General features: G+C 41.0%; 1 protein-coding gene across 2 annotated transcripts in view; it reads left to right on the top strand.

Annotated features, from left to right (window-relative positions):
* Positions 1-17,130, top strand: part of HSDL2 (hydroxysteroid dehydrogenase like 2) — a 91,920-nt gene that overhangs the window by 2,016 nt on the left and 72,774 nt on the right. For both annotated transcript variants that reach the window (XM_055271489.2, XM_055271490.2), the window contains exon 2: positions 16,051-16,214. In XM_055271489.2, coding sequence (XP_055127464.1) covers positions 16,051-16,214 — 164 coding nt within the window. The remainder of the gene's footprint in view (positions 1-16,050; positions 16,215-17,130) is intronic.

Here is a 17,130-nt window from a genome sequence, read left to right as displayed (position 1 = left end):
CTTTGGGAGGCCGAGGCAGGTGGATCACTTGAGGTCAAGAGTTCGAGACCAGCCTGGCCAACATGGTGAAACCCCGTCTCCACTAAAACTACAAAATTACAAAAATTACAAATACAAAAATTAGCTGGGCCTGGTGGCAGGCACCTGTAATCCCAGCTACTCGGGAGGCTGAGGCAGGAGAACCTCTTAAACCTGGGAGGCAGAGGTGGCAGTGAGCCGAGATCATGCCACTGCCCTGCCCTCCACCTTGGGTGAGAGAGTGAGACGCTGTCTCAAAAAGAAAAAAGGGTAAATGCACTTTATATTTTGATAGATATTGCCAGATGACCCTCCAGAAGGGTTGCACACCCAAAAGGATAAATGAGATCCCCTAATCCCACTTGTTGGCTAACCGCAAAATAGTTAATGATGAAAATCTAATTAGAGAAAAAAGTGTCACCTCATTATTACTAAAATTTGCATTTATTTTATCACAAGTGTGGATTTGGATCTCCTTGTGTATTTAAACCAGGGACAATTTGATCCCCAGAGGACATTTGGTAATATCTGAGGACATTTTTGATAGTCACAATTGAACGGGGATGCTAATGGCATCTCATGAGTAGAGTACAGGGATGCTGGTGCACATCCTACAATTCACAAGCATTCCGTACAACAAAGAATTATGTAGTCCAAAAGGTCAGTAGTGCAGAGGTTGAGAAACCCTGGTTTAAAGCCATCTATATATCTTTATATTTGTCTGGCTTAACAAATGAGGTTTTTGATTAATCTCTGAGGGCTCTGTGTATTTTAAAAATTTGTCTTTTATCACATTACAAATATTTTCCACAGTTTTTCATGTTGCATCTGGACTTTGATTATACTATTTATTTAACATGGAAAACATGTTTTTGTGAAGCCAGAGTTATCAGTCTCTTAAGGCTTTTGCATTTTTGTAATAAGCCCTTTGAGTTAAACCAAGATCTTTTTTTTTTTTTTTGAGATGGAGTCTTGCTCTGTAAGCCTTTGAGTTAAACCAAGATCTTTATTTCTTTCTTTCTTTTTTGAGATGGAATCTTGCTCTGTTGCCCAGGCTTGAGTGCAGTGGTGCGATCTCGTTTCACTGCAACCTCTGCCTCCCAGGTTTAAGTGATTCTCCTGCCTTAGCCTCACAAGTAGCTGGAATTACAGGTGCACACCACCATGCCTGGCTAATTTTTGTAACTTTAGTAGAGATGGGGTTTCACCATGTTGGCCAGGCTGGTCTCAAACTCCTGACCTCAAGTAATCCTCCTGACTTGGCATCCCAACGTGCTGGGATTACAGGTGTGAGCCACCGTGCCTGGGCAGATCTTTTTATAATTAGTTTTCTTCTAATATTTTTATGGTCTTATAGTTTCGTATTTTTCAAATATATTTGTATTGTCTATATTTTTTATAGTCAGATTTTTTATCCCCCTGAGATTTGTTTCAGGAAGTGAGTTAGGAAGCCCACTTGACTTTTCTTCAGATGGCTGCTCATTTGTCCTAGCAGCATTGACCTAATAGTTAATCTTTTCTCTTCTGTTCAAAATTCTACCTCTGTCGTATATTAAATTCTTGTACATATAGAGGTCTGTTTCTGGACTTTCTGCTCTGCTACTTTAGTCTCTATTCATGTACCAGTACCAAACTGTTTAATTAATTAATTAATTGAGACAGCTCTGTCACCCAGGCTGGGGTGCATTGGCACCATCATAGGTCCCTGCAGCCTTGATCTCCTGGGCTTAAGCAGTCCTCCCAGCTCATCTTCCCAATTAGGTGGGACTACAGACATGCGCCATAATGCCTGGCTATTTAAAAAAAATTTTTTTGTAGAGGAGTCTCACTTTGTTGCCCAGGCTGGTCTCAAACTCCTGGGCTCAAGTGATCCTCCTGCCTCAGCCCCCAAAGTGCTAGGGTTACAGATGTGAGCCACTCTACCCAGCCCAAACTATTTTAATTGCTCTAGTTTTAGAAAATGTTTTAATATGTGGGAAAGCTAGTTCCCACCACATTTGGATTATTTTTCAGAATTTTCCTGGTTATACTTGGGTATTTATTTTTCTAAATGAACTTTAGAATAATTTGTATAGTTTTTTGGAAACAATTGTTCTTCCTTTTTAAAATAGTAAAAATTTCAGCACTTTTATCTGATTTTGGGGTACCAGAGAATTTTAGTAAATTAAACTGTAAGTTAGCTCTTCATTAGCAAGTTTTACCTATCTATCAATAATACTAAGAAATTTGGAGCCTTCTTTGAAGTGCTCTTGCCTTCTATATTCTGGCACTAATGCTTTGGAGCTGGAGGACTTCCTTACTGGCACAGATCAGGGTTATGTTTGCTTTTTTTTCTGCCAATGCCAGAGGCTCTGAGTGAGGAAGAAAATACTCTTTCTCCTACTGGGAATCAATCAAGCTATACTCAAAACAAAGAGATATGGCTGTTTTTACAGCAATAGTTGGGACATTTTCTTGTAAATATTTACATTAAAAATCACTTTAGCTTGTGGTCCCAGCTACTTGGGAGGCTGAGGTGAATCACTTGAGCCCAGGCGGTTGAGGCTGCCATGAGCTGTTGAGGCTGTTGTGGTAAACTGAGGACCAGAGAGACCGGTATTGGGAAGACAGGAGGATGTTTATTTAAGGTACGCACCTGCTCAGTGGATTCACATCCAAAAAGCTGAGCCTTGAACAAAAACAGTTTAGCTTATATAGGCCAGCACACAAGATCAAAACAAAGGCAGTAAATTTTACAGTGACAAATCACGTAATCCATAGCATAACTGCTGACCTGGCACTAACCTGTGGCCTTGCATAGCTAGTGGCCTAGCAGCTGCATTGAAAGAAAAACAGGAACTTTGCAAATCTTACTAAATACAAGCATTGGCAAACATAGTCGTTACTAATAGTACAAGAGAGACAGTAAAGGAAATTGTTTTTCTTCTTTTAACCTTGCTCAGGGGTGTCTGGAGTTCATTTCTGCAGGCTAGGTGACCACGACCTATCTATAGCCTTGCTTGCAGTAGTGAAAAACTTGTGCAAGACTGTCAAAAGAAAAACACAACAACAACAACAAAACCACTTTAATATTTTATGTATACTACCTTTTGTATAAAAAAAGGAAGGGATAATTTTTCACATACATAGAGTGTTTTATATATATATAATATATATGTATGTTTGCTTATGTTTATATATATTATTATATATATATATATATATGTATGTTTGCTTATGTTTGAAACAAGTACAAAAATGATAGGCCAGAAATTAATGAAGCTGGTCACCTATAGGTAAGAGATCAGACTTCTTTTTTAAAAGTTTTTAAGTTTTATTTATTAATTTGTTTATTTTGAGATGGAGTCTTGCTCTGTCGCCCAGGCTGGAGTGCAGTGACGCGATCTAGGCTCACTGCAACTTCCGCCTCTCGGGTTCAAGCAATTCTCCTGCCTCAGCCTCCAGAGTAGCTGGAATTACAGGCGTGCACCACCACACCTGGCTAATTTTTTTTTTTTTTTTTTGATGGAGTCTTGCACTGTCGCCCAGGCTGGAGTGCAGTGGCAGGATCTCAGCTCACTGCAGCCTCCATCTCCAGGGTTCAAGCAGTTCTCCTGCTTCAGCCTCCCAAGTAGCTGAGATTACAGGCGCCCGCCACCACGCCTGGCTGATTTTTTTTTTTTTTTTTTTTTTGTATTTTTAGTAGAGATGGAGTTTCACCATGTTGGTCAGGCTGGTCTCAAACTCCTGACCTTGTGATCCGCCCACCTCAGCCTCCCAAAGTGCTTGGATTACAGGCGTAAGCCACTGCACCTGGCCAATTTTTGTATTTTTTTAGTAGAGACGGGGCTTCACCATGTTGGCCAGGCTTGTCTTGAGCTGACCTCAGGTGATCTGCCCACCTCATCCTCCCAAAGAGCTAGGATTACAGGTGTGAGGCACCGCACCCGGCCAATTTTTTTAATTTAACTTTTTTTTTTTTTTTAAATAGATACATAGTCTTGCTATGTTGCCTAGCTGATCTCAAACTTGGGCCCAAGCAATCCACCCACCTCAGCCTCCCAAAGTGTTGTGATTACAGGCATGAGCCACCATGCCTAGGCCTCACCTAATTAAAAAAATTTTTTTGGTAAAGGTGGGGTCTCACTATGTTGCCCAGGCTGGTTTGTAATAATATATTTTAATTCTATCTTTTTTAACCCCACAAGTATTATTTTATTATTATTGCACTCTTTCTAAAAAAGATTTCTGTACTTATTTACCAATATCTTTGGTTTTCCTATTTTCTTGAATTTCAGACCTTCCATCTGGAAACACTTTTCTTCTGACTGACGTGTAACCTTTAGTAAATAAGGTATAAGACAGAAAGAAAAAGTATTTGGATTATAATGAAATAAATAATGCTGTCGTTATTTGCCAATGATATAATGATCCTGCACAGAAAACCAAAATAACATATAACTGAATTATTATAATTAATAAAAGTTTAAGAAAATTGCTATATATAAAAGTCAACAAATAAAAATAATTTTGAACTTGGCATGGTGGCTCATGCCTGTAATCCCAGCATTTTGAGAGGCCAAGGTGGAAGGATCGCTTGAGCCCAGGAGTTCAAGACCACCCTGGGCAGCACAGTAAGACTCTGTCTCTACCAAAAAAAAAAAAAAAAAAAATTAGCCAAGCATGGTGATACACACCGGTGATCCTAGCTATTCAGGAGGCTTAGGTGGGAGGATTAGTTGAGCTGGGAAGGTCAAGTCTGCAGTAATCTGTGATTGTGCCATTGCACACCAGCCTGGGTGACAAAGGGAGACTCTCTCAAAAAATAATAGTAAGCAATGGCAACAAAAGCCAAAATTGACAAATGGGATCTAATTAAACTAAAGAGCTTCTGCATAGCAAAAGAAACTACCATCAGAGTGAACAGGCAACCTACAGAATGGGAGAAAATTTTTGCAACCTACTCATCTGACAAAGGGCTAATATCCAGAATCTACAATGAACTCAAACATATTTACAAGAAAAAAACAAACAACCCCATCAAAAAGTGGGCAAAGGACATGAACAGACACTTCTCAAAAGAAGACATTTATGCAGCCAAAAAACACATGAAGAAATGCTCATCATCACTGGCCATCAGAGAAATGCAAATCAAAACCACAGTGAGATACCATCTCACACCAGTTAGAACGGCCATCATTAAAACATCAGGAAACAACAGGTGCTGGAGAGGATGTGGAGAAATAGGAACACTTTTACACTGTTGGTGGGACTGTAAACTAGTTCAACCATTGTGGAAGTCAGTGTGGCGATTCCTCAGGGATCTAGAACTAGAAATACCATTTGACCCAGCCATCCCATTACTGGGTATATACCCAAAGGACTATAAATCATGCTACTATAAAGACACATGCACACGTATGTTTATTGCAGCACTATTCACAATAGCAAAGAGTTGGAACCAACCCAAATGTCCAACAACGATAGACTGGATTAAGAAAATGTGGCACATATACACCATGGAATACTATGCAGCCATAAAAAAGGATGAGTTCATATCCTTTGTAGGGACATGGATGAAACTGGAAAACATCATTCTCAGTAAACTATCACAAGGACAAAAAACCAAACACTGCATGTTCTCACTCATAGGTGGGAATTGAACAATGAGAACTCATGGACACAGGAAGGGGAACATCACACTCTGGGGACTGTTGTGGGGTTGGGGGAAGGGGGAGGGACAGCATTAGGAGATATACCTAATGCTAAATGACGAGTTAATGGGTGCAGGAAATCAACGTGGCACATGGATACATATGTAACAAATCTGCACATTGTGCACATGTACCCTAAAACCTAAAGTATAATAATAATAAAAAAAGAAATTAAATTAGCACATGTGCACATGTACCCTAAAACTTAAAGTATAATAAAAAAATAAATAAAATAAAATTCAAAGTAAATTAAAAAAAAAGAAAACAAAAACAAAAACAAAAACAAAATAGTAAGTTAGATTTCTACACGAGCAAAAATCTGCAAGAAGTATATTGTACATGGCAATAAAAATGAGAAGTTCAAAATCCCAGATATAGACTCCACTACAGGACATATGATGTATATTCTTCAGCAAATAAATGGCATAACAAGTGGAAGGGAAGCTGGCAGTGATTAAAAGAGAAACTCTGAAGGTATAACAGCCAGATGTAATGTGAGGTCCTTATTGGATCCTGATTTGATCAGGCCAACCATAAGAAAAACTGAGATAGTTATAAAAGTTTGAACATGGATATTGAGTGATATTGAGAAATTATTGTTAATTTTCTTGGGTATAATAATGACATTGGTATTTTAAAAGTTTTTATCTGTTAGAAAAGTAAATGCTGAAGTATTCATAGGTGAAAGTTTATAACCTCTGGGATTTGGTTTCTTTTCTTCTTTTTTTTTGAAACAGGGTCTCACTCTGTGGTTCAGGCTGGAGTGCAGTGGTGTGAAATCAGCTCACTGCAACCTCCATGTCATGGGCTCGGGTGATCCTCCAACCTGAGCTTCCTGAGGAGCTGGGACTATGGGTGCGTACCACATGCCTGGCTAATTTTTCTATTTTTTAGTAGAGATGGGGGTTTCTCCATGTTGCCCAGGCTGGTCTCAAACTCCAGGGCTAAAGCGATCTGCCCACCTTGGCCTCCCAAAGTGCTGATATTATAGGCGTGAGCCACCATGCCTACCCGGATTTGCTTTCTGATGATTGCTTTCACAATTTAGTAGTTGAATAAACATGGAAGCTTATTATACTCTTTTCTGTTTTTTTAAATGTATTTGAAAATTCCATAATAAAAAGAGTCTTCATTTTTGCACTGATTGTTTATTGGTTGCAAGGGAAGGAATAGTAACTGTGCAGTGGAGAAATATGGTAATACTATGGTTAGATGATAAAAATTAACATTATAAAGTGAGTATGGATGGACGTTGTATGCTGCCCTATGGGATATACTGAGGAGAACACAGTATCACATGTTCTGGTTGGAAATGCATAACCAGAATCTAATCATGAAGAAATATCAATTGAATTCAAAATGAGCATTCAGCCAGGGGTGGTGGCTCATGCTTGTAATCCCAGCACTTTGCAAGGCCAAGGCAGGAGAATCGCTTGAGCCCAAGCATTCAAGACCAGGCTGGCCAACATAGTGAGACCCTGTCTCTACAAAACATAAGAAAATTAGCCGGGCTTGATGATGCGTGCCTGTAGTCCCAGCTACTCAGGAGGCTGAGGTGGGAGACTTGCTTGAGTCCAGGAGGTCAAGGCTGCAGTGAGCTGTGATTGCACCACTGTACTTCAGCCTGGGTGACAGGGCAAGACCCTGTCTCAGAAAAAAAAAAAGCCAGGCGTGGTGGCTCATGCCTGTAACCCCAGCACTTTGGGAGGCTGAGGCGGGCAGATCACAAGGTCAAGAGTTCAAGACCAGCCTGACCAACATGGTGAAACCCCATCTCTACTAAAAATAGAAAAATTAGCTGGGCATGGTGGCACGTGCCTGTAATCCCAGCTACTCAGGAGGCTGAGGCAGGAGAATCACTTGAACTTGGGAGGCAGAGGTTGTAGTGAGCTGAGATCACGCCACCGCACTCCAGCCTGGGAGACAGAGCTAGACTCCATCTCAAAAAATAAAAATAAAAATAAATAGGCCAGGTGTGGTAGCTCACACCTGTAATCCCAGCACTTTGGGAGCCTAGGTGGGTGGATCACAAGGTCAGGAGTCCAAGACCATGGTGAAACCCTGTCACTGCTAAAAATATAAAAAAAAAATTAGCCAGGTGTGGTGGTGCATGCCTGTAATCCCAGCTACTCAGGAGGCTGAGGCAGGAGAATTGCTTGAACCTGGGAGGTGGAGGTTGCAGTGAGCTGAGATTGTGCCACTGCACTCTAACCTGGGCGACAGAGTGTGACTCCATCTTGGAAAAAAAAAAGTAAGGATCATATTTTTTAAAAAAGGAGTACAGACTGTATTTTTCAAAAGGTCAATATCATAAAAGACAGAAGAGGCTGCAAAAATGTTCTAGATTAACGGAGACTAAAGAGATATGTCAATTAAAAGCACTACCCTAAACCAGGTCCTGTAGTGGAAGGAAAAAATGCTCTAAAGGGCATTATTGAGTCAATTGACAAAAATTAAAATACTGTGAAAGTAGATACATGAGAGACCAAGCTTCGATGTATTCCCATCCCTTTTTTTTTTGTTTTTGAGACAGGGTCAGTCTCTGTTTCCCAGGCTAGAGTACAGTGGTGTAATCATGGCTCACTGCAGCCTCAACCTTTGGGCTCAAACAGTCTTCCTGACTGAGCCTCCCGAGTAGCTGGGACTACAGGCGTGCACTGCCACACATGGCTAATTTTTTAATTTTGTAGAGACAGGGTCTCACTATGTTGCCCTGGCTGGTTTCGACTTCTGGGCTCAAGTGATCCCCCTGTCGTGGTCTCCCAAACTGCTGAGATTATAGGCATGAGCCACTGCACCTGGCCTCAAATCACTCTTAAGTGGTTTGGAGAAAATAAGATATAGAGAAGGAGAAAGGGAGAAGGAGAGAAAATGAGCACAAGTGCTAAATCATTGGGGTAAAATATTAACAATATATGAATCTGGGTGAAGGGTATGTGAGTATTTTTTTTGTACTACAATTATTCTTGCAACTGTAAGTTTGAATTATTTACAAATAAAAAGTTGGAAAAAGTTGAAAACAATGGAGTACCTAGGAATAAAGCCAACAAAAGATGTATAATACCTTTCTGTAGGAAATTATATCATAACAAAAAACATTAGAAAGACCTAAATAAGTGAAGTTATACCATGTTCATGGATTAGAACATTCACTGTCACAAAGATGTCAATTCTTTCCACTTTGAATTATAGACTTAATATAATTTCTATCAAAATCTCAACTGATTTCACTTGACCAGTTAGAAAATGAGATTCTAAAATATATGTGGGCTGGGTGTGGTGGCTTATGCCTGTAATCCCAGCACTTTGGGAAGCCGAGGCTGGTGGATCACTTGAGGTCAGGAATTCAAGACCAGCCTGGCCAACATGACAAAACCCTGTCTCTACTAAAAATACAAAAAATAGCCAGTCGTGGTGGCGCATACCTGTAATCCCAGCTACTCAGGAGGCTGAGGCAGGAGAATCACTTGAACCCAGGAGGCTGAGGTTGCAGTGAGCCGAGATCACGCCACTGCACTCCAGCCTGGGCAACAGAGTGAGACTCTGTCTCAAAATAAATAAATAAATAAAGTAAAAAATAAAATAAATGTGGAAAATTAAAAGTCCAAATATAGACAAGAAACTCTTGAAGAAGGATAAATTGGAATTTCTTGCCTTATCAGTTATTAAGACTGATAAAGCTGTTTTAATTAAGGCAGTGTGGTCATGTACATTAGTGGAACAGAATAGAGAGTCCAAAAGCAGATATATATATATTTATGGACATTCAGTTTATGACAGAGCTGATACTGAAGAGCTGTGGGAAAGATGGGCATTTCAGACTTGGACAGTTGGTTATATAGGGAAAAAAATGTATTAGTCCCTTACTTCAGTTCATACACAAAAATTAATTCCAGGTAGATTAAAGACCAAACTTATTAATTTATCTATTTAGAGACAGGGTCTTACTCTGTCACCAAGCTGGAGTGCAGTGACATGATCATGGCTCACTGCAGCCTCAACCTCCTGGGCTCAAGGAATCCTCTCACCTCAGCCTCCTGAGTAGTTGGGACTACAGGTGCACACCACTACACTGGGCTAATTTTTTAATTTTTTGTAGAGACAGGGTCTCACCATGTTGCCCAGGCTAGTCTTGAACTCCTGGGCTCAATTGATCCTTCCATCACGGCCTCCCAAAGTACTGGGATTATAGGTCTGAGCTACCACACCCGGCCTCAAGACCAAACTTTAAAGGGTAAACCATAAAACTTTTGAAATACAAATTAATACATTTACAGGAAAAAAATAATTTCTTAAGATTCCCAAAGCCCTGGCCATAAAAGAAAATAATTATAAATTCTTTAACATTAATGAATTTTCTAGGCTGGACACAGTGACTCACGCCTGTAATCCCATCACTTTGGGAGGCCAAGGTGGACAGATCACTTGAGGTCAGGAGTTCAAGACCAGTCTGGCCAACATGGTGAAATCCTGTCTCTACTAAAAATACAAAAAATTATCCAGGCATGGTGGCACATGCCTGTCATCCCAACTATTTGGGAGGCTGAGGCAACAGAATCACTTGAACCCAGGAGACAGAGGTTGCAGTGAGCCGAGATCACGCCACTACACTTTAGTCTGGGTGACAGAGTAAGACTCCATCTGAAAAAAAAAATAATAATTTTCTATAATCCAAGTGCTTTGGGAGGCTGAGGCAGGAGAATCGCTTGAGGCCAGGAATTAAAGATGAGCCTGGGCAACATAGCAAGACCCTGTCCCCCTGAAAAAATAAAGAAAATTAAATTATCCAGGCATGTTGGCATGCACCTATAGTTCCAGCTACTTGGAAAGCTGAGACAAGAGGATTGTGATCTCAGGAATAGGAGGTTATACTGAGTTGTGATTCAGTCACTGCACTTCAGCCTGGGTGACACAGGAAGACTCTATCTCTAATGATAAAGAATTTCTGCTAATCAAAAGACACTATAAAAATAGTGAAAAAGCAAGCCACAAATGAAAAGATACTGAAATGTATGTAATTTATAGACTTGTATGAGTCAATAAGAAAAAAGTTAACCTTATTTATAGAAAAACGGGCAAAACCAGCCAGGCTTGGTGGCTCACGCCTGTAATCCCAGCACTTTGGGAGGCAGAGGCAGGTGGATCACCTGAGGTCAGGAGTTCAAGACCAGCCCAACCAAAATGGAGAAACCCTGTCTCTACTAAAAATACGAAATCAGCTGGGTGTAGTGGCACATGCCTGTAATCCCAGCTACTTGGGAAGCTTAGGTATGAGAATCGCTTGAACCCAGGAGGTGGAGGTTGAAGTGAGCTGCAGCCTGGGTGACAAGAGCAAAACTCTGTCTCAAAAAAAAAAAAAAAAGAAAAAATGGGCAAAACCAATTAATAGGAACTTTGCAAGAGAAGGTATTGGGGGAAGCTGCCCCCAATATTTCAACATAGGTTCTTTCCATTTTCCATGTGTCGGCTGGCTGAGAAATAAAGAGAGACAGTACAAAGAGAGGAATTTCACAACTGGGCGGCCAGGGGTGACATCACATATCAGTAGGACTGTGATGCCTGCCTGAGATTCAGACCAGCAAGTTTTTATTAAGGGTTTCAAAAGAGGGGGAGGTGTAAGAACAGGGAGTAGTTACAAAGATCACATGCTTCAAAGGGCAAAAAGCAGAACTACTAATAAGGGTCTAACAAAGATCACATGCTTCTGAGGGAACAGGACAAAGGGAAAAAGCAGAACCACTGATAAGGGTCTATGTTCAGCGGTGCACGTATTGTCTTGATAAACATCTTAAACAACAGAAAACAGGGTTTGAGAGCAGAGAACCGGTCTGACCACAAATTTACCAGGGCAGAGTTTTTCCTCACCCTAGTAAGCCTGAGGGCACTGTGGGAGACCAGAGCCTATCTCACTCCTTATCTCAACCTCATTAAGACAGACATTCCCAGAGTGGCCGTTTATAGACCTCCCCCCAGGCATGCATTCCTTTCCCAGGGTATTAATATTAATATTCCTTGCTAGGAAAAGAATTTAGCAATATCTCTCCTACTTGCACATCCGTTTATAGGCTCTCTGCAAGAAGAAAAATATGGCTCTTTTTGCCCAACCCTGCAGGCAGTCAGACCTTATGGTTGTCTTCCCTTGTTCCCTAAAAATCACTGTTATTCTATTCTTTTTCAGGGTGTGCTGATTTCATGTTGTTCAGACACACGTTTTACAATCAATTTGTACAGTTAACACAATTATCACAGTGGTCCTGAGGTGACGTACATCCTCAGCTTACGAAGATAACAGGATTAAGAGATTAAATTAAAGACAGGCATAAGAAATTATAAAAGTATTATTTGGGAACTGATAAATGTCCATGAAATCTTCACAATTTATGTTCCTCTGCCATGGCTCCAGCTAGTCCCTCCGTTCGGGGTCCCTGACTTCCCGCAACAAGAAGGAACACAAGTGACCATTAACATGGGAACAAAAATGTATTCCACCTCATTAGTAACTGGGGAAGTGCAAATGAAAATCACATTGGGATATCATTTCATAATACTGAATTGGCGAAAAAACTTTAAGGTCAGAAATTACCAAGTGTTGGGGAGGTGGTGGAGCTACAGCAACTCTTATACTCATTCACTGCTGCTGGTAAGGATATTGTCCTCTTTGGGGCAGGGCGTGGTGGCTCACACCTGTAATCCCAACACTTTGGGAGGCCGAGGTGGGCAGATCATGAGGTCAAGAGATCAAGACCATCCTGGCCAACATGGTGAAACGCCATCTCTACTAAAAATACAAAACTTGGCTAGGCGTGGTGGCACATGCCTGTAGTCCCAGCTACTTGGGAGGCTGAGTCAAGAGAATCGCTTGAACCTGGGAGGCGGAGGTTGCAGTGAGCCAAGATCGTGCCACTGCACTCCATCTTGGTGACAGAGTGAGACTCCGTCTCAAACAAAACAAAACAAAACAAAGAAACAAAACAAAAAAACAGAACCACAAACTGGATGGCTTAAAACAAAGGGATGCTGTCACTGTTCTGGAAGCTAGAATTCTGAAATCAAGATGTCAGCAGGGCTGTGCTGTTGTAGTTCTGGGTAGAATCCTTCCTTGCTTCTTCCCAGCTTCTGGGAATGGCCAGCAATCCTTGTGTTCAGGGCTTGCAGCTGCATCCCTCCAGGCTCTCTGCCTTTGTCATCACACATTCTCCGTGTGGCTGTCTTTACATAGTCTTCCCTCTTAGAAGGACACCTGTCCGATTGGAGTAAGGGCCTACTCCAATATGACTTCATATTAACTAATTATGTCTTCAGCAATCCTGGTTCCAACTGAGGTCACATTCTGAAGTTAGGACTTCCACATTTTTTTTGGGGGACACAATTCAATCAATAACAGGGAGATAAGGCCGGGGTTATCTTCCTATTATTGATTGATCACATCCCTTGCTGTTATCTTAATTTTATTCTTTTATTCTTTTTTAATGAGTTCACCAGGAAGTTATTTTAGATGTCTCCTTCTCACTTAGCAAGTGAGTAAGTAAAAAGTTTAAATAAACTTAATTTAATGCTAATAATCCCAGCACTTTGGGATGCCAAGGCAGGAGGATCGCTTGAGCCCAGTTCAAGACCAACCTGGGTGACAGTGAGACCCTGTTTCTACAAAAAATTAAAAATTTTTCAGGTGTGGTAGTGCACACCTGTAGTCCTAGCTACTTGAGTGGTGAGGCAGAAAGATCACTTAAGTCCAGAGGTGCAGGTTGCAGTGAGCCGCACTCCAGACTGGGCGACAGAGCAAGAACCGCTCTCAAAAAAAAAAGTAGCAGAGAGATAATGTTTTACCTAATTGGGATTCAAAATTAGCATTCCTTGCCATCGAATTGATCACAAATGCTCATCTGTAACAATCAATCTTAGCTCCAGGGCCACACACAAACAGGTGGTGGGTCAGATTTGGCCTGGGGCCATAGTTTGCAGACTGTTGATTTAGACTCAGAGACCTAGGTACTAGGAATAATGAAAAAACAAGGTAGTGAATAACATTTAAGGTAGTTTTCGTTCTGTGGGGTGGGGGAAGGAAGGAGGATAGAGTTGGAGAGGAATATACAGGCTGGTTTCTGGGGTACTGGTAATATTCTATTTCTTGCTTTGATACTACTGTTCATTGTAATTTTGTTCATTAAACAGTACACATTGTTTTACATGCTTTTTATATGTGTGCTATATTTCATGAAAAATAATTTCCACCTCTCTGACTCCTCCCCACTTCTCCACTCTCCCACCTTCTTGCCAAACCAATTATTCCTTATTTTAAAACTGCTTCCCACTTTGATCTCTGATCTCTTATTTCTGGAGTGTAATCCTCTGGGTCGTGCAAGAGCTTTATGTTCCTTTATTAACAAACCTGTTAATCTATTACCAATCTCAGGTCATCCCTTTTTCTTTGTCATTGCCACTTTTGCTCTTCTCTCTCCATTCTTTTCCTTAAGCAGACTTTTAAATTTGCCCTTAGAAAGTAAACAAGAAAGCGGGTTTCCCTTGCTGTTATCTTAACTTTATTTTATTCTTTTAGTTTTTCTTTTATGAGTTTACTAGGAAATCATTTTAGGTGTCTCCGTTTCACTTAGCCACTGAGTAAGCAGAAAGTTTAAGTGAACTTAATGAAATGGGGGGAGGCCAGGGTGGGAGGATCACATAAGGCCAAGAGTTTGAGACCTGCCTGGGTTAACATACCAAGACCCTGTCTGTACAAACAATTTAAAAAAGTAGCTGGGTATGGTGGTGTGTGCCTGTAGTCCCAGCTACTTGTGAGGCTGAGATGGGAAGATCACTTAAGTCCAGGAGTTCAAGGCTGCAGTGAGCCATGATTGCGCCACTGTACTCCAGCCTGGGTAACAGAGCTGTCTAAAAAAAAAAAAAAGCACATAGGAGTTCAAGACCAGCCTGAGTAAGATGGTGAGACCCCATCTCCATTTAAAAAAACAAAAAACAGGCTAGCCGGGCGCGGTGGCTCATGCCTGTAATCCCAGCACTTTGGGAGGCCGAGGCGGGTGGGTCACGAGGTCAGGAGTTTGAGACCAGCCTGGCCAACATGGTGAAATCCCGTCTCTTCTAAAAATACAAAAATTAGCTGGGCGTGGTGGCACATGCCTGTAGTCCCAGCTACTTGGGAGGCTGAAGCAGGAGAATTGCTTGAGGCTGAAGCAGGAGAATTGCTTGAACCCGGGAGGCAGAGGTTGCAGTGAGCTGAGATTGCTCTACTGCGCTCCAGCCTGGGTGACAGAGCGAGACTGTGTCTCAAAAGAAAACACACACACACACACACACACACACAAAGCACACACACACAAAGAATGAAATGGGCACAGGGACCCATCAGTACATTTGAATCAGAATATTTCAGATCAACCTGCAGCAATTTGTGAGCGTTTGTTTATTTAACAGCTCTTTTGAGATGTGATTCACGTAACCCACTATTCACTCATTTAAAATATGCAATTCATTGCCTTTTAATATATTCAGAGTTGTGCCACCATCACCACAGTCAATTTTAAAACCTTTTAATCATCCCAGAAGGAAACCCCTCAACCTTCCGTTGTCAGCCTCCAATCCCTCCCACTCCCAGCTCTAGGTAACCTCTGATCTTTATGTCTCTATAGGTTTGCCTATTCTGGACATTTCATATAAATGGCACCATATGTGGTCCTTCATGACTGGTTTCTTCCTCTTAGCAGAATGTTTTTGGTTCATCCATGTTGTAGCTCATAGCAGTACTTTATTGTGGAACATTATTTCATTGTATGCATGGCTACACCACATTCTGCTTATCCGTTCATCAGCGGATTGACGTTTGGGTTGTTTCCACCCTGGCTATTATGAGCATTCATTGAACAATTGTTTGTTTTTAGGTAATTTATTTTAAGTGGTATGTAGTCATTGTGGAAAATTTGAAAAATATTAAAGAATATAAAGAGTATGATAAAATTTACTCATAATCCCGCCACTCAAAAAAAAAAAGCTTTATTAACACGTTTTCTGTGGGGAAAAAAATGCATGTTTATGTAATTTGTTTTATAATTCTTCATTTCTCTTGAAGATTTGCTTTGCATTTGAACAGATTTTGTTTGCCATATCACAGCAAGACTGGCCAACTGCAGTTGTCATAAATAATTTATCAGTCATTGTGCAATGGGAGTATAGTGGAGTTATCTGCCATCAGATGGGCATGGGGAGGGTTTAGGGAAAATTTCACAGAGGAGGAAACATATATTATGAAAATATGCCTGAGGTTCTGATACCTGTCAGTAAATAAAACATTGGGTCTTCTAATAAGGTCGTATTTGTTCTGTTGTAGGAGGCTGGCAGGATGTACAGTTTTTATCACAGGTGCAAGCCGTGGCATTGGCAAAGCTATTGCATTGAAAGCAGCAAAGGATGGAGCAAATATTGTTATTGCCGCAAAGACCGCCCAGCCACATCCAAAACTTCTAGGCACAATCTATACTGCTGCTGAAGAAAGTGAGTGTGACAGTGCCATTTGATAAAATGTCTTTCTAGTGGTTTCAATACATAGAGAATTTGCTGGAAAGTTTAGTTAAAGTTATTTGAAAGCCACCCTGAAAATAATTTTATCTAGTTAAAGAAGTGTTTATGTTGTCACCTTGGGGCAGTGCTTCTGACCATTTTTCTTCTCCAGCACTTTTAAGCAATGTGAGAGACTCCAGTCAAAAATCTTATTTCATGGCTGGGCGTGGTGACTCACACCTGTAATTTCAGCACTTTGGGAGGCCAAGGCGGGTGGATCACCTGAGGTCAGGAGTTTGAGACCAGCCTGGCCTTCATGGCAGAAACCCCGTCTCTACCAAAAATATAAAAATTAGCTGGGTGTGGTGGCGAACGCCTGTAGTCCCAGCTACTCGGGAGGCTGAGGCAGGAGAATAACTTGAACCTGGGAGGTGGAGGTTGCAGTGAGCCAAGATCACGCCACAGCACTCCAGCTTGGGTGACAGAGCGAGACTCCGTCTCTTAAAAAAAAAAAAAAAAATCTTGTTTCATGAGGGCAGTGGTTTCTTGGATGGGAGGGGTAGTGGGGAAGTGGAGTAGAGAGGAGAGAATTTGATTGGTGAGTGGCATGAACTCTTTGAGAAAGCTTTCTGTGTTATTTATTCTCTGCACAATTTGCAAGTCATCATTTTAATACTTTTAGTTGACAAATAATTATCACATACTTCTATTTAAGGCATAGAGCTAGGCACAGAGCCAGGAGAGAGGGCTTAAAAATTCAACTTCAGTTGACATTGCTAGCTTTGTTAGTCATGTTCAGAGCACTATGGTTATGTTAGAGGAATGCATGTGAAGTGTTTATGAGTGAAATGATGTCAGGGATTTGCTTTAAAACACACCAGCAAAAAATAAAATAGGGGAAAGGAAAGAT

The sequence above is a fragment of the Symphalangus syndactylus genome, chromosome 3 (genome assembly GCF_028878055.3).
Source record: "Symphalangus syndactylus isolate Jambi chromosome 3, NHGRI_mSymSyn1-v2.1_pri, whole genome shotgun sequence".
NCBI lineage: Eukaryota > Metazoa > Chordata > Mammalia > Primates > Hylobatidae > Symphalangus > Symphalangus syndactylus.
The sequence above is the reverse complement of the archived record's forward strand: the minus strand, read 5'-3'. Positions and strand labels throughout refer to the sequence as shown.